Source organism: Anabrus simplex, chromosome 1 (assembly GCF_040414725.1).
Source record: "Anabrus simplex isolate iqAnaSimp1 chromosome 1, ASM4041472v1, whole genome shotgun sequence".
Classification (NCBI taxonomy): domain Eukaryota; kingdom Metazoa; phylum Arthropoda; class Insecta; order Orthoptera; family Tettigoniidae; genus Anabrus; species Anabrus simplex.
In genome coordinates, this window is record NC_090265.1 from 1,746,448,164 (window position 1) to 1,746,470,877 (window position 22,714).

The 22,714-nt window shown below is 40.6% G+C and overlaps 1 protein-coding gene across 3 annotated transcripts in view; it reads right to left on the reverse strand.

The window, feature by feature from the left end:
• LOC136882655 (synaptotagmin-15) overlaps positions 1-22,714 on the reverse strand; it is a 209,465-nt gene that overhangs the window by 78,177 nt on the left and 108,574 nt on the right. For 2 of the 3 annotated variants that reach the window (XM_067155145.2, XM_067155142.2), the window contains exon 1: positions 13,135-13,376. The exons of the other annotated variant lie outside the window; for it this stretch is intronic. In XM_067155145.2, the coding sequence (XP_067011246.2) occupies positions 13,135-13,205 (71 nt within the window). In that variant the 5' untranslated portion in view covers positions 13,206-13,376. Of the gene's footprint in view, positions 1-13,134; positions 13,377-22,714 lie in introns of those variants that run through there. 3 annotated transcript variants of the gene reach the window in all.

The following is a 22,714-nucleotide window of genomic DNA, read 5'->3' on the forward strand; positions in this document are numbered from 1 at the left end:
ATGTACTCCAGAATTCTGATTTAATTTTATCCTGTTGTAAGTTGTGGAAATCATTGATTCGAAGGCACGAATGTTTGTGTGAATATTTACTGGAAAACTATTGAATTTGGACGTAGATTCTCAGATAAATATCCATATCAGTCTGTAGTTCGATACCAGGCGAACTCACTTTAATCGCACGAATTCTTAACCATATGGAGACTTCATATTTTCAGTAATATCTCAGAATGGAATTCATTGGAAAGTGGAAATGTTAATTCAGAACTGGACTTGATGTAAAAAGTGTAAATAGTTCTTCTATAGAATTTTCCCTGTAGTTAGTTGGTAGAATTAGTCAGATTTTGTAGTTATTAGATATGTCTTATAAATTTCAGATGTATGTGTTGTGTTGATAGATGGAATAATCAGTGATATTTTAGTTACGAGTAATTCACGTTTTTGACCACATTTCAACGTCGATAATTTTTTGATTTGATTGTATTTGAGGATTATTAATTTCGATTCATTATAAATGACCGCTTAAGTATAACATTAAATATTAGTTCTCATGAGGAGATAAGTGAGAATAATTTAGAGCAGATATACTCGACGTCTCGATTTAAATATTACTTCTTTTCTAAAGAACATTCAAGTTACAAATAATTGTAATGAATATTTTCAAGAATGTAACCACTAAAACGTCACTATAAGGAAATGTATTTTTTTTAAATTCCAAATATTCCAAACACTCCATCAAAATTTAATGTATTTTTCAGATTTGTTCGAGGAATTAGACTCAACGACCTCGTTTCTCAAGATTCAAAATTTAAAATTGTAAAATAATTACGATTGACAAAACAAATATATGTTCATTAATCAACTCTGTTAGAATTGTAGGGCAAATAAGTCGAATGTACCATCCCATTTGTTTGAATTATTTTTATGTCACGTCAAGAATCATCAGCAATTTAATTTAACGTAGCGATCATTTTTCATAATCAGAGCTAGTCAGGATGTCAAAAGTATTCTTATGTTTAAATAAACTATGTTAAAATTCCATCTAATATAAATTATTTTCTTATTTCCGAACCTACTGTTTAATCCTGCCATTTGTATTTATTCAGCCAGTCATGTCATGTTCGAACTGAGCACCCCCGGGGTGACTCTTGTTCTCCGACTTGTCTATACGGGCGCAGTAGATTAGGGTTGATTTGTTTGTTCAAGTGCTTGAAGTGTTCGTGATTGTATAGAAGCACATTTCACGTAAGGATAAAATTAATATTCATGTTAGAATTGCTCAAAAGTGTGTTCAGTTATCGTAAACTTTATAGATAATGCAACCGCTCCGGGTTAAACATTCTTTGCCCGATACCTCCATTTTTAACTCGTCGTTGGGCAGCCTAATTTGACGAAATGGAGTCGCTCAGCGGATACCTCAGGGTTTACTTATGGCAAGTAGGACATGTAATCCTACTGTAGAGTTCGCTTTACGTGAGTCGAAGAGAATTCCAACTCACGGGTGATACCTATCGTTACTCACGACATAATGATAATCATTGCCGACAACCTTATTAGAGTTTTGACCTCGAGAGAACTTACCATGGTTGTATGAACTTTTAAATATTCGGTACCTTACTTAGCTATTAATTAACTTATAATCTAGACAGTAATTAAAGAACTCATGACACCAGCAATTAGAAAAATAACAAAATATTTATTAATAAAATATTAAATAACTAACTTCATATTATGCAACGCATTATTCAAATTAACTGAAAATACGTAATGAAAATGAGTCAGCGCTGGCTCGTATATTAAAATGAAATAATATCCAGTATTTAAATTATTAAAAAGATCAGTTCCTTTGTGAAGTTGTAGTTCAATATTTGCTCATTTACAACAGATCACTGGACACATCTGAGGTCCACCTCGTACTTGAAATGAAAGTATAACATTGACACAATTAACTCGTTCCGATAGTTCACTTTCTTTAGTCTTATTTAAACAGTCTCACTTGGATACCATATCCAGTCGCAATGCATCTCAAATACACTAATAAATTAAGTGTGAATTAATTGGAATACGTTTAAGTGGTTCTGAGTGAATTATAGGAAAACGAAAATAGAACTGAGTATATTAAGTTAGGTTTTAATAAAATCCGAAGACATGATTTTGTTGCAACGATCTCGTTGTGCATTGAAACTTCTTACGAACTAAGGCATTCTTTCCTAGTGCCAGTTAAATACGGCTCCTACTCTAGCCTTTCCCTAGCTGAAGTTCGTTAAAGAAATGTACGTTCAAAAACGGAGAATATTAACCAAACTAGCTATCTAACTAACTTCAGCGTAATCTTTGGCTGTCTCACACATGCCCTTATAGGTTCAATGTCCCTTTTAATAGTTATTTTTCAATAACATTCAACCACAATGCAAGCTACTTTACTTTCTTGCAATTAACATGGAAGCGCTAAGCTGCGAGGTTTGGAAAACATAATCTCATATATATTGGTATCGTAATGCTTCTGGTTAACTACAGCTATTCAAAGTCGTATTATTCTATGTTCATAATAAGTCATCTATACTGAGATACAATTTCGTCACGAGCATACATCTATACTAATAAATCCAGTTCGTACCTTGGCTTATGTAGCTCCCGCGGTGTGGGCACTCTTACGCAAATAAATCATATAATTCACTTGTAGTGTGGCACAACTTAACTTGCAGGGACATGATGGTCCTGCATCGCGTAAAACCTTCTCAAATCATTATACATAACTCGAAACTTTCATCTAATTACCATATTCATATTCTCATTACAACATCAATCTTATATATACACCGTAGCCTCCATAAAAGTATATCGCGTTTCCCAACTTGACGACTACGATAAAATACCACACTGATTCTTAATAATAATTACAAGTCGCAGATTCTCATAGCCTACAGTCGAAGTTCAATGCCCTTTCTATGAACCAAACTAATGCGTAATTCCATGTTTCTTTCTACACCGCGCACAATCATTCGTGACGTCAACTTCATGCATTACTTCAATGAAATCTCAATAATCTCCCAGTATGTCATTTCAATCAGCTGTTTCATATTTCTCTTCAAACCTCACGCTTCCTAGAAGTAATCTGGTCGATATAGCATAAACTATTGCCATATTACTAAATCGTAACTTCGAACTTAATTATCTCACACTTTGTTGGTAATCATCACTTGCATTGCTATATTATCGGTCTACAATTGCCATCAGCACATACCCAAGGTACATGTGTAAGCAAACCAAAAATTATGCAATAAAATGTTATGAATGACTTAGCTCGTTCATGGTTGTCCCTGGTCCAGCTGTTCCATTCCCATTGGATGTAGATGGGTCTTCGGTTCGGTCACGGGTTAGACATCTGGAACGTCATCCGCTCCTTTGTTCTGGTAGTACTATCTGGTTACCCGTCGCCTTCCTCGTCATTTCCTGGTCGTATGGTAAGATGAATTGTTCCCAGGTCGGTCCATCATGTGAATTTAGCACATCATCTTGATCATCTTCCTGACAGTCTCAATGTTAAAGATAATATTCCAATATACTGCCATTTTAATATTCTTCTCTGACGTCGTTTATCCTTAATTTAATTTATTTTTATTTTTCTTCGTAACTCTTCGACGTATCCGCAATTTCTTACGTAACGACTTCAGTACGTTTATTTTCGTCACGACTGACTTTGAATTCTGGCGAAGACTTATATTTTATTCTTATTCAATCGTTGTATTCTTTCTTTTCTCATTCGTAATCCTTTGCTTCTCCAAAAGAAATACTCCGAAGACGGTAATTGCGTCCGCTCTCAATGTCGTGAAAATTCAAGATGAAGATTTCCACTGTCCGTTTTACTCGAATACATGACCATTCCGTGAAGTATATGGCCCTCTGAGACATCATAGCAGGTGACTATTCCTTGCTTGTTTTAGATTACAAGGCCCATACCTTCGGTCGGCGCCATTTTGTAATCTGTCGTGGACGTGCGAACGGGCACAATATTAAGGCATGTTGTAAGATTATCCAGAGGTAGACGGTTGCCAGTGAATATAATTGTTGTGGGACGGAATGATGTCCATTGGATTGTCTGTAAATATCAATGATTATTTGTGCCGCAAAGTTTCGCCAGTGGACAGAAATGTAAAAATCAGTAGAAGTATCGGAGTGATAAATGAACATGGGTTATGTGTAAATGAGTGTTACTAATAATGCTTTGTGAATAAAGGCACGGGCCTAGTTTGATAGAAGGATTGCAAGTTAAAGTAATTTAAATGTGGAGATAACATGGAGCGTGGAAGACTTTAATTCGGGCAGTAAATTTGATTTTAACATTAATTGATGATTAACGTTTTTGGACTCCATAATAATCATAATAAGTTTTTTAGAAGCGGCAGAGGAACTTGTATATGATAGTCACGCTTTGTTGAAGGCCCAGAGTGGTTTGAGCCCATTTTTATGTTGGAATTCGCGCGGGACAAAAATCCGGCATGAGATGAAATTGAGTCGTACTGATGTTGAAGAAGAAATAGATGAATCCTGAGGCCTACGTCGATATAATATGCCGATTCCGGTGTTATCAGTGACAGAAGAGTCCACACACCGAGGATTTATTACTGAATTAAGTGTTTTGTAGAGTTCCAGTGGAATAAATGGACTTCAAATGAAAAGGAGGGAATAATTTAGCAATCGCAAGTACTGGATGTATTTACCCAGCTGCGAGGTGCCACGGGATTTGAGATTTGTCTTGCGAGGACATGGTGTTTCCATAAATTAACGGCAGTACGAAAATAAGGTTGCGGTTTCGAATACCGTTATTGTGTCCCGACCGATGTGAAATCGGATCTTGGTGGTCCATATTGGTATTTAACATATGTGACTAAATTCTAAAGATTGGAAATGAAAATATAAAATTTCAAATTAATAATAATACTCCAAGTAAATCATGTCTTGATTGATTAGTGCCAATCTAGACCGGAATTTTAAAGGGTTATGACTAGTAGGACTAGTATTTATTATTAATGAACATAACAGGCTTTCAGTCCAAATACATGTTCACAATGCAATAATCCTATTAATAATAATAATAATAATGACAATATTAATAATAATGATAATAATAACAATATTAAACAAGAATCTACATACAAAAGGGCTAATCTAGCCCCGCCCTGACCTTGTATTCACCACATGACCGTCACAACAGATAGTTCTACAAAATCCGCTGGCATTACGTAACAACAGATCAGCTGAAGTCCTTGTATACACAGTTGCTTACTTCGCTTTCTTTTTTCCTTGACGAATTTACTCTGGATTTAAAGTACACCAAATGAGACAATTGCATACTATCCTGCGATCTCGCAATCGGTAAGGCCTCTACATTTCGAACATACCATATCATTTACTTACTCAACTACTTCACAAACTGAATGCCCTTTGTTGTCACTTGGTCTTACGCAACCTCCAGGCTCGAATTCTACCTTCTTCACTATGTACATATCACCAGCACTTCACTTACTGTTGAAATTACCAAACAAACTCAATCCACTGAAAACTGTTAAACAAGACCCCCATAAACATATATAAACACACATCCCCATTCCAAAGGCATACCCCCTTATTCCCTCCAAGCTATATTCACCACCATCGCCCTATGACTCTCCTTCATCTTTTCTCACACAAGAATTTCAACCGCACATACATACCTGTTCAATTCTCCTCCGTCTTCCCATTCCTTAATAATCCACCTTATAATACTCCGCTCATCCTCTTTTCCTAATATTTTCCGATGTTTGGCACTCAATAAACTATTTCTAATCTTACTTGTTTCTTCATAATTACCTAATAAGTGAAAATCATCGTTCTCTGCCCCACAAAGTATACATACTGACATATCTCTATCTTTTAACCGTCCCTTATTTTTACGAAGCCCCATCAGCCACCATACCAACCCTCTCCTTTTTAACCTCTCAACGTATCTGATATTTATCCCCGTTACTTCTGCTACTTTATTAAAATACTAAGAGAACTTCTTAATCTACTTTCGACCAATAATTTCTGCCTATACATATCTTTAATCCTCCTTGACAGCACCTTCATCCCTCTAGCATCTGTCTTCGTCCACATATCTTCCCACATGTACCCCAAGCCTATCATCTCCAAGTATCCGTTAATTTTTTCTAGCCAGCAGCCCTTATACATGCTCTTCCGCTGTTGTTCGTACGCGGCCTATAATACCTTCCCCCCTGCTGTCTTTTTAAATTCATCCTGTATGTAACTATTCTTTTTACACACTCAGATTCCAAATCCTCCCCACACATTAATTCCGCCCCTGCATTGGCTGTGCACATCGGGACCCCATCACCATCTTACCGAAATGACTAATAATTCGTCTTAATTCAACTCTTTTCTCATCCAACCCCCATACTTCCGCGCCATACAATACCCTACCGAAAATCACCGATATTAAAACTAATCTCAGGGTTTTATAACATACCCGGATATTTAACTAGCAAGTTCTTGACTGAGGCTAGGGCGGCCAAAACTCTGCTTCTCGCCCTACTAATATGATCGTTCCAAGTTCCTTTACTGTTAATAATGACTCCAAATATTCCAACTTCCGTACTTGTTCCAACCTTTCTCCCTGCAGGACCCATTTCCCGTCCTCTCCTCTTCCTTTGAGTGCCTGGGATACTAACATTTTAAATTTATTCCCATTAATTCCCAAGGCTCATTTCTTCGCGAAAACCGACAATGCATTTAAAGCCTTCTGCATCCCAACTGCAGTTAGAGTCATCAATATCACATCACCAGCAAAAATCAATCCCGGTACCTTTAACCCATTAATTACCGCCACGACCCAGTTGCTATCCCCATGCCCACCCAAGATGTCGTTAATAAATAAAATAAACCATGTGATCTTGCCGCGGTGGGGAGGCTTGCGTGTCCCAATGATGCAGATAGCCGAGCCGTAGGTGCAAACATATCGGATGGGTATCTGTTGAGAGACCAGACTAACGAATGGTTCATCGAAAGTGGGGTAGCAGCCTTTCGGTAGTTGCAAGGGCGGCAGTCTAGACGAATGACTGATACGGCCTTGTAATAATACTCAACATGGCTTAGCTGTGTTGATACTGCTACACGGCTGAAAGCAACGGGAAAATACAGCCGTAACTAACTCCCGAGGACATGCAGCTCTCTCTGTATGAATGATGTACTGATGATGGCTTCCTCCCGGGTAAAATATTCCGGAGGTAAATTAGTCCCTCATTCGGATCTCCGGGTGGGGACTACACGAGAGGGGGCGATCATCAGGAAGATGGATACTGACATTCTGCGCGTCGGAACGTGGAATGTTAGAAGTTTGAATCGTTGTGGTAGGTTAGAGAATCTGAAAAGGGAGATGGATAGGCTAAAGTTAGATGTAGATGGTATAAGTGAAGTACGTTGACAGGAAGAACAAGATTTTTGGTCAGGCGACTACCGAATTATCAACACAAAATCAAACAGGGGAAATGCAGGAGTTGGTTTAATAATGAATAAGAAAATAGAGCAGCGGGTACGCTACTACGACCAGCATAGTGAAAGAATTATTGTCGTCAAGATAGACACCAAACCAATGCCCACCACAATAGTGCAGGTCTATATGCATACTAGTTCAGCGGATGATGAAGAAATAGAAAGAATATAAGAGGAGATAGAAGATTTAATACAATATGTAAAAGGTGACGAGAATCTAATTGTGATGGGAGACTGGAATGCAGTGGTAGGCCAAGGAAGAGAAGGTAGTACAACAGGAGAATTTGGATTGGGACAAAAGAACGAAAGAGGAAGCCGGCTGGTTGAATTATGCACTGATCATAATTTAGTCCTTGCCAATACTTGGTTCAAACACCACAAACGACGGTTGTATACGTGGACGAGACCTGGAGACACTGCAAGGTATCAAATAGACTTCATTATGATTAGGCAGAGATTCAGAAACCAGGTGTTGGATTGCAAAACTTTCCCAGGAGCAGATGTGGACTCTGAGCCCAACTTGCTGGTCATGAAATGCCATCTGAAGGTGAAGAAATTGAAGAAAAGAAAGAATGCAAAAAGATGGGATTTAGACAAGTTGAAAGAAAAGAGTGTGAGGGATTGTTTCAAGGAGCATGTTGCAAAAGGCTGAAGGAAATGCTGAAGGAAACGCCATAGAGGAAGAGTGGAGAGTCATGAAAAATGAAGTCAGTAGGGCTGCTGAAGAAATGTTAGGAAGGAAGAAAAGATCAACTAAGAATCAGTGGATAACTCAGGAGATACTAGACCTGATTGATGAAAGACGAAAATACAAGAATGCTAGAAATGAAGAGGGCAGAAAAGAATACAGGTTATTAAAGAATCAAGTGGATAGAAAGTGCAAGGTAGGTAAGGAAGAATGGCTGAAGGAGAAGTGCTAGGATGTCGAAGGCTGTATGGTCCTGGGAAAGGTGGATGCTGCATACGGGAAAATCAAGGAAACCTTTGGAGAAAGGAAATCTAGGTGTATGAATATTAAGAGCTCAGATGGAAAGCCACTTCTAGGGTAAGAAGACAAAGCAGAAAGGTGCAGGAGCATATCCAACAGTTGTATCAAGGTAAAGATGTAGATAATTTGGTTCTGGAACATGAAGAGGTTGTTGATGCTGATGAAATGGGAGACCCAGTTTTGAGGTCAGAGTTTGACAGAGCTGTGAGTGACCTAAATAGGAACAAGGTACCTGGAATTGATGACATTCCCTCTGAATTACTGACTGCCTTAGGATAAACCAGCATGGCAAGGTTATTTCATTTAGTGTGCAAGATGTATGAGACAGGAGAAGTCCCATCTGATTTTCAGCAGAATGTTGTTATACCTATTCCCAAGAAAGCCGGTGCTGACCGGTGTGAAATCTACCGCACCATTAGTTTAGTATCTCATGCCTGCAAAATTTTAACACGTATTATTTACAGAAGAATGGAAAAACAAGTTGAAGCTGAGTTGGGAGAAGATCAATTTGGCTTCAGAAGAAATGTAGGAACACGTGAAGCAATCCTGACTTTACGTCTGATGTTAGAGGATCGAATCAAGAAGGACAAGCCCACGTACATGGCATTCGTAGATCTAGAAAAGGCATTCGTAATGTTGATTGGACCAAGCTATTTATGATTCTGAAGATGATAGGGATCAGATACCGAGAACGAAGAATTATCTACAATCTGTATAAAAATCAGTCTGCAGTGATAAGAATCCAGGGCTTTGAAAAAGAAGCAGCAATCCAGAAAGGAGTGAGGCAAGGCTGCAGTTTGTCCCCTCTCCTATTCAATGTTTACTTAGAACAGGCAGTAAAGGGAATCAAAGAGAAATTTGGAAATGAAATCACAGTCCAAGGAGAGGAAATCAAAACCTTGAGATTTGCCGATGATATTGTTATTTTATCTAAGACTGTAGAAGATCTCGAGAAGTTGCTGAATGGTATGGATGAAGTCTTGGGTAAGGAGTACCAGATGAAAATAAATAAGTCCAAAACAAAAGTAATGGAGTGCAGTCGAACGAAGGCAGGTGATGTAGGAAATATTAGATTAGAAAATGAAGTCTTAAAGGAAGTAGATGAATATTGTTACTTGGGTAGTAAAATAACTAACGATGGCAGAAGTAAGGAGGACATAAAATGCAGACTAGCACAAGCAAGGAAGAGCTTTCTTAAGAAAAGAAATTTGCTCACTTCAAACATTGATATCGGAATTAGAAAGACGTTTTTGAAGACTTTTGTGTGGAGCGTGGCATTGTATGGAAGTGAAACATGAACGATAACTATCTCAGAAAGAAAGAGAATAGAAGCTTTTGAAATGTGGTGTTACATAAGAATGCTGAAGGTGAGATGAATAGATCGAATCACGAATGAAGAGATACTGAATCGAATTGGTGAGAGGAGATCGATTTGGCTAAATTTGACGAGAAGAATAGATAGAATGATAGGACACATCTTAAGACACCCAGGACTTAATCAGTTGTTTTTTGAAGGAAGTGTAGATGGTAAGAACGGTAGGGGTAGACCAAGGTATGAATATGACAAGCAGATTAGAGCAGATGTAGGATGCAATAGTTACGTAGAAATGAAAAGGTTAGCACAGGATAGGGTGGCGTGGAGAGCTGCATCAAACCAGTCTATGGACTAATGACTCAAACAACAACAAATAATATTGGGGATAATTTGCACCCTTGCTTTAAACCCACCTTAGACTCTAAGGGTCTGCTCAATCTATCGTCTCCTATTTTACACAAAATTTTACCAACCTATATATTCCCTCCACTGCCCTCATCATCTTTTCCGAAACCCCTAACCCACCCAATTTCTCCAATAGAGCCCCTCTATTCACCTTATCAAACGCTTTCTCAAAATCGATTGCTGCCACATACACCTTACTTCTAGGCAGGCTCCTACACTTCTCCAACACTGTCTTCACTATCATTATATTATCCACTATTCTTTTCTTTTTTCTAAATCCCCCTTGGTAATCTGTCAATACTTCATTTCTTTCGGCCCATTCACTTAACCTGTTCGCCAACACCCCCGTGTAAATTTTACTTAAGGAGTCTAACAGAGATATTCCTCTATAATTGTTCAGACTGTTCTTACTACCCATTCCCTTAAAGGGTTATGCATTAAACATAATAATAGTTGACTGCAGTGTAACAAGTGAAAATAATATATAATAATAATAATAATAATAATAATAATAATAATAATAATAATAATAATAATAATAATAATAATAATAATAATAATAATAATAATAATAATAATCGTATGGCCTCAGCTACCGTGTGCAGACATTTAAATTTGACGCCATCTGGCTGTACGAGAAGGATGATCTCCACTAATAATAATAATAATAATAATAATAATAATAATAATAATAATAATAATAATAATAATAATAATAATAATAATAATAATAATAATAATAATATATTTTAAATTATTTCGGATGATGAGTTTGACTGAGGTGGTGGTGGTGATTATTGTTTTAAGAGGAAGTACAACTAGGCAACCATCCTCTATGTAACACTAATCAGAGGGAAAATATGGAAGGGGTCCGATACTTCGAAAATGAAGATATCGGCCAAAGGAAGACAAGGGCCACGAAGGGCGTGAAAATGAAAGACTCCCTAGCCCTCGCAAACCTAATAGCGTCGGGGTCGGAAAAGAACAAGAGTTGACCAAGGTAGGTCGAATAGGATAGTTGAAAGTGAGGAGCCTGGTACAAGTAAGTGGAAGCAATGCCAGGACTCAGCTAAGGGCCCCGTGGTCGCCAACCCACGCTCCAAAGTTCAGAGCCCCTGGGGCTGAGTTTGACTGATACTAGGGAAGTCAGCAGGCAAAATAACGTAATAATATCTAGTTGTTGTAAATAATAAGTTAAATTTGTTATTTGTAATGTGAAGGCAAATCTCTACATCTGGACCATTAGGTTAAAGTCCCTTTGTCGTTTCCTTCAGTTAACGATAGCATATTTTGGTTAGGAACCCAGGAAGAGTTTTGTATTATCCCGGGTTGGTCTCATCTCAATAAAGGTGGAGGCGATGACATGATTCATGTGATCGCGCCCACCTGGCCAGCAGGTAATTTGTCCATGACCATAAACGGTCATTGTGTTCACAAGGGTCGAATTGCAACCCTCAGAAACCAACGGATACACCACCCAAGTGGATGGGTGGTCAAAAGTGTAAATTATTAATATGTGAAATTTTCAGGAATGATTTGCCAAATTACCGGTAAAATAAGGGTCAACGAATATTTGTGTGTGTTCAATTTTTAACTTAAATAAAATGCTCCTTTAACATTTGCAAGGAAACAGTTCCAGGTTCTTGTTCTTGTAGAATAGTAAACCCTTGATGACCGTTTAAATATCCATCCCCATTCCTAGGACGGAGCCTTCCAATTTTTCCCTTAGATCTGATTTAATATATTTTTATATTATTTTTTTATGATGAGCCTTAAAGTTAATGATTAGAGTGTCCCGTTCAACCTTGTAGTACTGATTAGATGGTGCCCATACATTTAATTGGAGATCTTATATATTCATAACTTTTTAAATTGTTTATTAGTTGCGATAGATTCGGACCATAACACCCCCTGAGATAAATGTTGGTTGGGACTCAGGCTTTGAGCGGGTACAATAAGGCACAGATTACTGTCATAACACTAGTCTGCATGGTATTAGATGACTGAGAACTAATATGTGATATTACCTCAATCGGTTTTTTTTTTTTTGCTTTACGTCACACCGACACTGATATGTCTTATGGCGACGATGGGACAGGAAAGGGCTAGGACTGGGAAGGAAGCGTCCGTGGCCTTAATTAAGGTACAGCCCCAGCATTTGCCTGGTGTGAAAATGGGAAACCACGGAAAACCATCTTCAGGGTTGCTGACAGTGGGGTTCGAACCTACTATCTCCCGAATACTGGATACTGGCCGCACTTAAGCGACTGCAGCTATCGAGCTCGTGGCCTCAATCTTTTATGCTGATTCCAGACATGTTTTCAATTTTCTACTATCACGTACGGTTTTTTTCGCAATTTGACTTCAGAGATATATTTCTACCTAGCGAGCTGTCCGTGTGGTTAGGAGCGCGCAGCCTTGAAAATGGTTTTCCATCTTTTCCCTCTTTCACACCAGGTAAATGCTGAGGCTGTACCTGTACGGTCACTTCCTCCTCACCCCTAGCCCTTTCCTATCCCATCGTCGCCATAACACCTATCTGTGTCGGTGCGACGTAAAACAGATTGTAAACAACAAAGATACGCATCGCATACACACTGCTTTAGTATACATCACTAAGGACACTACATTAATCCATTACTATTGGTCCGTTACACTCATACAAGTGCCTAGAGGAGATTATCACAACATCTCTACCCCATGCAGTTATCTCAAAAGGTCGACGGTGGATTCGAACTCACTATCTCCCTAATACAAGCTCACAGCTGCGCGACCGAACTGCATGCCCGATTCGCTCGGTCTTGTATCTGTTCTTTCTTTGTTAGGATATGCACAGATTAAGTACAAACTAAATAATAAACATTTTCTAGTGAAGTTAACGTTATCAAAGTACAGAACTTACTTTGAGAGCCCAATTACTATGTTTCCTGTGTTTTGTTCCGTCGAATATCTGCATCGGCTCGTACGCCACATGGGGTCTGGTCAACGCGCTTATCATGTCACACTCGCGTTTGTCCTAATTCTGGAAAAATTGTTACTGTATCTTCCTCACAACAACAAACTTGCCGTTCACTGAACGCAACGCACTGTGATGCACGCGAAGATGTTTGTTTACGCTGGATACACCGATGACAGCACAACGAAGTCTAAGTTTATTCTAAAAGCAAATGCCAGTATCGAAATGGACTCGCTTGGCACAGGGCAGCCTATTACGACATCTCAAGCGAGACAAAACGCTTCAGATGATGAAAGACTTTCGTGAGAAGGGCGTTCGTTACCAGATATCGTAGATAGCACTCGTCAACTCATGTATATATATTGCAGAGTACTAAAACGTGGGTTTGTTTGTATATGTAAAAATAGTGATAGATAATTACAGCCGAGGGGTCCGGTGGAAAATACATATGTCGTATGTTGAATGCTTAGTCCTCAGCCCGAAAGCTGGTTGGATCCTCAACAGCTCTGCCATCAGCTGTCATAGATGGCTTAGGCATCACTGAAGTGGCGTACTAGGGAAATGAGGAGCGAGGTAGTTTACAGTTGCTTTCTTCACCGAGCCAGAAATTGCTATTACATATCAGTCTGCCAAGCCCACTGAAATGCATGCATCAACCGACCCTATGAGCAACATTTTCACACTGTTCATAGCAGGGACTGGCTGCATAAGGAATGGCATTACTAGCATGACTCATACCTCAGTCGCTTTCATTTTGGCAAAGCTAAGGATGAAACTGAGACAGATCAATGAAAGTAACAAACTTGCTCTAGCCCATACCAGAAGATACAGTGCACTGTAAACACTAGCTCCTGCCAGCAAAGGCACATACATATGTCACAAAACCAGAAGTTTACAGGAATGATGAGTTTGTGTAAGTCTCGACTGTGTAAAAGTGGGACAGAGAATTGAAATTATTGAGATTTCTTTAAAAGAGATATCACCACACCCAATATATTAAATATTCGTTTAAATATACTCACATAATACCAATTTGTTATAAATTTTAGTGATTTTTTTAAACTTTTTTTACAAGTTGCTTTACGTCGCACCGACACAGATAGGTCTTATGGTGATGATAGGACAGGAAAGGCAGGGAGTGAGAAGGAAGTGGGCGTGGTCTTAATTAAGGTACAGCCCCATCAGTCTGATGTGAAAAATAGCAAACCGCAGAAAACGATCCTCGGGGTTGCCGACGGTGGGGTTCGAACCCATCTCCCAAATACTGTATACTGGCCGCACTTAAGCGACTGCAGCTACCGAGCTCGGTTTTTATTGAAAATAAGAGCAGTGAAATTGTGGTATGTGCCCATTAGATAGGTACACAATATGTTGTTGTTGTTGTTGTTGTTGTTGTTGTTGTTGTTGTTGTTGTTTGGGTCATCAGTCCACTGACCTGTTTGATGCAGCCCTCTATGCCACTCTATCCTTTGCTAAACTTTTCATGTCTACGAAACTATTAAATCCTACATATACACTAATCTGTTTGCCATATTCATACCTCCTGCCGTTTTTACCGCCTACACTTCCCTCAAAAACTAAGTGAACAAGTCCTGAGTGTCTTAGAATGTATCCTAATATTCTCTCTTCTTCTGGACAAATTTCGCCAAATCGTTCTCGTCTCAGCATTTCGATTCACCATCTCTTCATTCGTGATTCGATCTACCCATCTTACCTTCAGCATTCTTCTGTAACACCACATTTCAAAAGCTTCTGTTCTCTTTCTTTCTGAGCTACTTATCGCCCATGTTTCACTTCCGTACAATGCCACGCTCCTGGCGAAAGTCTTCGAAAACGTCTTTCTAATTTCTGTATCAGTCTTCGAAGTGAGCGAATTTCTTTTCTTAAAAAAGGCCTTCCTTGCTTATGCTAGTCTGTATTTAATAGCCTCCTTATTTACGCCGTCATTAGTTATTCTATTACCCAAATAATACTATCTATCTATTTCCCTTCAGACTTCATTTCCTAATCTAATATTTCCTGCATCACTTGACTTCATTCGACCGCACTCCATTACTTTTGTTTGGGTTTTATCATCTTGAACTCCTTTACCAAGACTGTGTCCAAACTATTCAGTAATTTATCCAGATCTTCTGCAGACTCAGGCGATACATCGTCTGTAAAAGGAAAGATTTTGGGAAAGCAGTATCACTTTAAAACATAACTTATCACATTTCTGATGGTATCCAAATAAATGTGTTATCGCAAGTTCATGGCTTTGCTGGTGCGATGTAGTGTGTACAGTGCACTATGTCTTCTGGTCTGGGCCAGAATAAATTTGTTACTTTCATTGACCTGTCTCAGTCTCATCCTTAGCTTCGATAATATGAAAGTGATCGATGTATGAGCGATGCTACTAATACCATTCGTTATGCAGCCAGTTCCTGCTATGAATGATATGAAAATATTGCTCACAGTGGGCTTGGCAGATTGATATGCAATAGCAAATTCTGGCTCGGTGAGGAAAACGACGGGAAACTACCTCACTTCTCATTTCTCTAGTATGCCTCTTCAGTGACGCCTAGGCTACCTATGACGTCTGTTGGAGGAACTGTGGAGGATCAAACCAGCCTTCGGACTGAATACCCAACATTCAACATACATCGCAAGTTCAAAGCTCGGTTAACGAATTCCTTGTTGTTGTTTTGTCTTAGGGGTTCAGGGATCGAGTTACCAGTCCCTGTAAATGATATGTGTGAGAAATATACACTCACGTTCATAAAAATAACAGAACACCTTGAAAGACTAGAGGTAGGAGGTTCATATTCACAGTAAATGTTCATTAGTATATTCTGCAGAAACGATTAGCACTGGAGCCTCCATGGGCACTGATAACTTGTTCAATGCGTGATGGCATCGACGAGTATAAGGCGCGAATGGCGTCCAGGGGTATAGCCATCCATGATGCATTCAAATGGTTTCACAGTACATATTTGGTGGTTGGCATTGGTTCACAGCGCCGTACCCGTCGTTTCACTATATCCCACACATTTTCGATTGGTGACAAGTTCGGTGATCGGGCGGGACAGGGCAACAGTGTGACATCCTGTGAAAATAAGAAGGCACGTGTTCGTGCAGCAACATGTGGTCGCGCATTGCCCTGCTGAAACATGACGTCTGGGGTGTCGTGCAGAAAAGGTATGGCTACGGGCCGCAGGATGTCATTCACGTAGGTCAAACTGGTCCCAGTGCCCTGGACACGCACAACTGTGATTTGTGGTTGTAGCCAATAGCAGCCCACACCATAAGGCCTTGAGCTGGCGATGTATGTCTTGTGCGAATGCAGTCAGTGTTATGCCTTTCCCCCTGTCTGCGGCGAACCAAAATGCTGGCATCATTTTCAAACAAACAGAACCTGGATTCGTCCGAAAATACTATCTGCTGCCATTTCCGTCCCCAGTGACGTCGTTCCATACACCATTGTGTTCTAGTATGTTTATGCACATTAGTCAAAGGTAGGCAGAGAAATGGACGACGCGCCGGTAACCCAGACCGTAATAAACGGCGACGGACTGTCACTCCTGAGAGTGTACGATGTGTTACACTGTTCCACTGTTGCGCCAGAGCCCAGGAGGACGCAGATCTGTCCTGCAATGCCATTCGGATGAAGTGTTGATCTTCTCGCGGGGAGGGGGTGCGACCAGACCCATCTCGTCGTGTTCTACGGCCTTCTGTGAACTATTCTGTACACACCCGTTGCTTTGCCGATACATTTCGTCCCACACGAGCAGCAATTTACAGGATGGATGCATCACGTTCTCTCATGGCAGTAATGCGCCCTCTTTCAAACTCACTCATTTGATGGTACGATTTCCACATACGTCTACGAGGCATCCTGCACGTCTGTTCAAGTCACACTGATCCATTACCTTCAGTTTATAGCGACAACGAGAGCCGCAGGCACATTTTGCCAGTCGCTGGTGGTGCGCCGAGATGTGTATGTGGACCTTGAACCTGAGGGCCGACATATTTCAAATGCTAATCATTTCTTCAAAACATACTAATGCACATGTCCTGCGAATATGAACTTCTTATCTCTAGTCTTCCAAGGTGTTCTGGTTTTTATGAGCATGAGTGTATATCTGACTAGCAGCTGTATACCCATTGGCAGAGTTGCCAACTGCGTTTGGCACAGCCCCGTTAGGTGGCTCTTAACTCTCTACTACATACTGTTGCCGTTAGGCAACATATAACTTTTCACCTGTATAAATGGATAAATATTGTAGACAGAGGTAGTTTTACGGCACACCTTCAACTGTACAGTCAATTAAACACATATACCAGTGATGCCTTGTTTTTTCTTACATAAGACAAAACAGTCCTAGTGGTGGTGATTATTGTTTTAAGAGGAAGTACAACTAGGCAACCATCCTCTATATAACACTAATCAGAGGGAAAAATGGAAGGGGTCCGACACTTCGAAAAATGAAGATATCGGCCAAAGGAAGACAAGGGCCACGAAGGGCGTGAAAATGAAAGACTCCCTAGCCCTCGCAAACCTAATAGCGTCGGGGTCGGAAAAGAACAAGTGTTGACCCAGAGAGGTCGGATAGGACAGATGAAAGTGAGGAGTCTGGCACCAAAACAGTCCTACAACCAAAGGTACTCCTTCCATATCCGTCAACATCCACGCGTACCAACCACCGTTTATTTTACGTGGGCCCTCCCCATCACATTACCACAGGCTTGAGGAGTACCTCTGGCTCAACCTCAAAGACATTACCGACCTACGGTCGTGCAAGTACACTTGCGCCTTGCAGTACGTACTCATGGCCATTAGGCAGTAATGTTCGGTCTTTGAACGTTAAAAGCTTAGCGTAAAATCTGTCCTGCAATGCCATTCGAATGAGGTGTCGATCTTCTCAGGGGATGGTGTGGGTGGTGCGACCAGACCCATCTCGTCGTGTTCTACGGCCTTCTGTGAACTATTCTGACACACCCGTTGCATTGCCGATGCACTTCATCCCACATGTTCCAAATGCTAATCATTTCTTCAAGACATACTAATGCACATGCGAATATGAACTTCCTATCTCTAGTCTTTCAATGTGTTCTGGTTTTTATGAGCATTAGTGTATATCCCAGTAGAATTTTAAACTACTACTGTATATTTATTGGAAATAGGGCGCAGTTGAATATAAACTGTGCGTATTGAATGAGATGACTACCAGTATATCATCGTTTACATTCATTTCCAAATTATACATGTGAAGTATATAAACTTATCAAGATGCCATTGAAGTATAATCCCCTCATTCTCGTTTCATGGCAGCACAAAGATCTCTTAAAATTTGAAACTGGTATGGTCATTAATGCAGGCTTATACATCATAAAATACACAAGATAGAAAAATTCACCAGGTATCTCCAAAAACCGATCCTTAAATGTCTGGTCCGATAACCATTCCTTTAGGAAACGCTGTTAAGTCGGTTTTGTCATGTTCTCGAACGGTACCTAACTAACAAGTTGCTTTACGTCGCACCAACACAGATAGGTCTTATGGCGACGATGGGATAGGAAAAGGCTAGGAGTGGGAAGGAAGCGGCCGTGGCCTTAATTAAGGTACATCCCCAGCATTTGCCTGGTGTGAAAATGGGAAACCACGGAAAACTATCTTCAGTGTTACCGACAGCGGGGTTCGAACCCACTATCTCCCGAATACTGAATACTGACCGCACTTACGCGACTGCAGCTATGGAGCTCGGTCAGAACGGTACCTACGCTATTGTACTTACACTGCAAGTGTTTTAATATTTGGATAGTTTGTCACGTCTCACGGAAACCTGAATTGTTACTAATGTGTGATGTATTGTCGTGTCTGGTGCACCAGGGGATATCATGCAACATCGGCAATCATTCCACAACTCCCGACGCTTCGACATTCTAGACGGCGCTGCCTGGAGAGTTAGTCCGCCGGCGTCATACTATAAACTACAGTACTGTACGCTGGCAAATGAGAGAAGGGAAGTCATCAGGTCACTGAGACACGGCGGCACCCGTTTCATCTGAAGTACAGCCGCAAGGAGCTGGGCAGACCATGCCCGAATTCCTGAAGGCTAAAATTGACAGAGACAGTGATAAGACCAGTTGCTCTCTATAGAGTAGAATGTCACCCTTTGACGAGGAAACATGGACAGACCTATGGAGACGAGGATGTTGCGATGATCACTGAGACTGACTCTCTTGAGCCATGAAGATGTGCGACATAGACTAGGTGTGGCCCCAGTCGTAGCGAAAACGACCCTGGTGATATGGCCATGTCATGCGAAGCTCCATTATAAAACGGCCCTCTAGCTTGACTCAGGTGGGCGCCGACCACCAGGGAGACCGCTGAAGCGGTGAATGGACATCGTGAAAGATGTGCGTGCTTAACTCATGCAATTCTACACTCGGTGTTACTCGCATGATGTGCATGCAGTCAGCCGCCCGTCTAGTATAGGGATGTTGCGATATTATCGATATGAGTAAATATCGATACCTTCGTATTGACAATCGATATTTCAGTATCGATATTTTGTTTGGATATTTTTGTGGTATCGATACTAAGTTATATATTATCGATATCGAAAAGACCGTTAGGAAATATTAAGGAATAGTGGTATTAATGGAACAATGGGGACAAAAATTAAAATTAAGAGTAAACTTCATGTCCGACTCCCTGGCTGAATGGTCAACGTTCAGGACTTCAGTTCAAAGGGTCCAGGGTTCGATTCCCGGCCAGGTCTGATTAATCCTTCTGGCTCGGAGACTGGGCGTTTGTGTTTGTCCCAACACTTTCCTGTTCGTATTCAGATACACAACACTACCAACCACCATAGAAACACACAATCGTGATTACATCCCTCCGTATAAATTGGCGTCAGGAAGAGCATCCGGCCGTAAAATATGGCCAAATCCACATGTGCGACACAGTTCGCAACAGGTGTGGAAAAATCGGTAGAAGAAGAAAAAAATAAGTAAACTGTATGAGTAGTCTAATGAACTAAAAGGACATAAAGTATTTTAATACAGAAAAAGGGAGTGACCGTAGAAAAGGATATTTGTTCTTATATTGTTGGCTATCCATTCAGTTCTCTAGGCTTTGTGCCTGTGCCTTACGCAGCTGCTGATGGCCTATTGCATGTTGTAGGCATTTTTACCTTGCGAATAAATTCAAATTATCCGTCGCATGTTTTGTTTCTGCGTTGGTGGTTTCTCGTGAAAGTTACTTTCAACTGCAGAAATGGCTCCACCGAACAAAAATAAACACGTCAAATTCACGATCGTTATATGTGATCGCAAATTTAACGTAATTCAATATAATTTCAAATCCTTGTATTTGAAAAAAAAACTATTGTTAAGAGGATCACTGCACTGCCACTTTCAAAATGGAACAAAATTGAGTGTTTATAGAAGAAAGTGACACTAGAAAGAATTCGTCCCAGTGTCTACTGCAATACTTGAGGAGAGGTCAGGTCAGATTCAGGTAAATGGCAGCTGTAACCTTCTTCAATGTACGGCTGATTACTTAACGGACTGAGTGAGTTGGCTGCACGGTACTAGTCGTGCAGTTACAAGTTTGCATTCGGTAAATGAGTGTTCGAACCCCACGATCGCGAGGTCTGGTTTTCCACGATTTCCCATTTTCATACTTGCCCAATATTGAGACTGCATCTTAATCCAGGCTGCGGTCGCCACATTTCCAGTCTTGCCCTTTCCAATATACCGTCCCCGAAAGCGTCTGTCAGTGAGTCTGCATTCCGGAAATGTTCAGTTGCAACCCCACTGTCGGCAGCTCTCAAAAGAGTTTTTCATGGTTTCCTTCCTTGTTACCAGGCAAATACCGGGCCTGAACCTTAATTAAGACCAATGCAAACATCTTCGAGGTCCTAGCAATTTCACATCGCCGAATTTTTTAAAGGGCGAGTACCTGAGAGTCCCAGGACGATAACTAAGCCCCTTTACTCCTCTGTTTCCGAGATGTGCCGATGAGTCGGAGGGGCTGCCTGGCCGAGACGGTAAAGGCGTGCTCGGTTCACCCGGAAGGACGTGGGTTCGATTCCCAGTAAGAAAGTCGAAAAATATAAGAAACGAGATTTCCACTTTCGGAGGAGCATATGGTCCTGAGGTTCACTCAGCCTACACCAAACATGAGTACCAGGTTAATTCCTGGGGGCAAAGGCGGCGGGGCGTAGCCACTCTACCCCATCATGTGCCGAGGTTACGGACAGTGGAAGCCTTTACCTTCCACTCCTCCAAGGGCCTTGATGGCCTGTACGGAGATGACTTTGCTTTGCCTATGAGTCGGAAAAATCTCTGGTTTTGCACTGGCGGGGGTAAATCAGCCTAGCTGAGAGGCGGTCTTCGCCTCCCGTCAGAGAAGAAAGCCCCTTTTCGGCGTGTCATTGTAATTTAATTTTGAGTCGGAGAGCTATTGGGGTACAGGGAGAGAAAGGCCTTCCTTCTCAACAAACGGCCCTTTCCAGGGATTTAATTTTGAGTTAATTTAGTGAGAGTGATATTGAATTAGGAAAACATCGAAAGAAATACTTCCGAGTTCCTATTAAAACAGGTCGTGTTTATAACGTGTGTTCGGCTTCTTGGTTCTTACGATCTGTTTTAAGAGTAAGATGTCAGGGACAGTTGAATGGCTTAGGAGGATTCTAGATTTGGTCATCTTAATTATTAATCTGAGATCTAATAGTCGGAATACGAAGTTCGGTAAGTATCTTCCTACTAGTTCTCAGTACTGGTGTTTTGGTCATCATGCTGAGTGTCTTGTTTTGAAAAACTTGTAATTTTGAGAGTGGGGTTTTAGCGATATAGCCCCAGGGCTCACAACCATACAGCCGGATGGGCCTGATACATGCCAGGTAAATATTTCTTTTAATATTGTAGAGATGTATTTATTTCCTAGCAGAGGTGCCGTGACACGTAGCCGAAAACCTGTAAGTGTTAATGCGATATTAAACCATTACACATTAGTCCCATTCACTGGCTGAATGAGGCCTTCGGTTCAGAAGGGTCCCGGGTTCAATTTCCGGAGGGGTAGGGGATTTTAATCGTGTTTGATTAATTCTTCTGGCTCGGGGATTGGGTGTTTGTGTTCGTTCCAACACTTTCCTCTTCATATTAAGACAACACACTACACTACCAACCACCACAGAAACACGCAATAGTGATTACATCCTGCCATATAAGATTGGCGTCAGGAAGGGCATCCGGCCGTAAAACAGGACCAAATCTACATGTGCGACACAGTTCGCACTCACGAACGCATAGGCGTGGGAAGAGCGGTGGTAGAAGAAGAAGAAGAAGAAGAAGAAGAAGAAGAAGAAGAAGAAGAAGAAGAAGAAGAAGAAGAAGAAGAAGAAGAAACCATTCCGCATTGCATAACGTGTAAGAGGTAAGCCAATCTTCATTAACGTAACCGTTCGACAATGAATGCATACGGCCAATGGAATGAGTCGTGTTTCACAATAATATTAATAAACAGAACAAGGTCCAC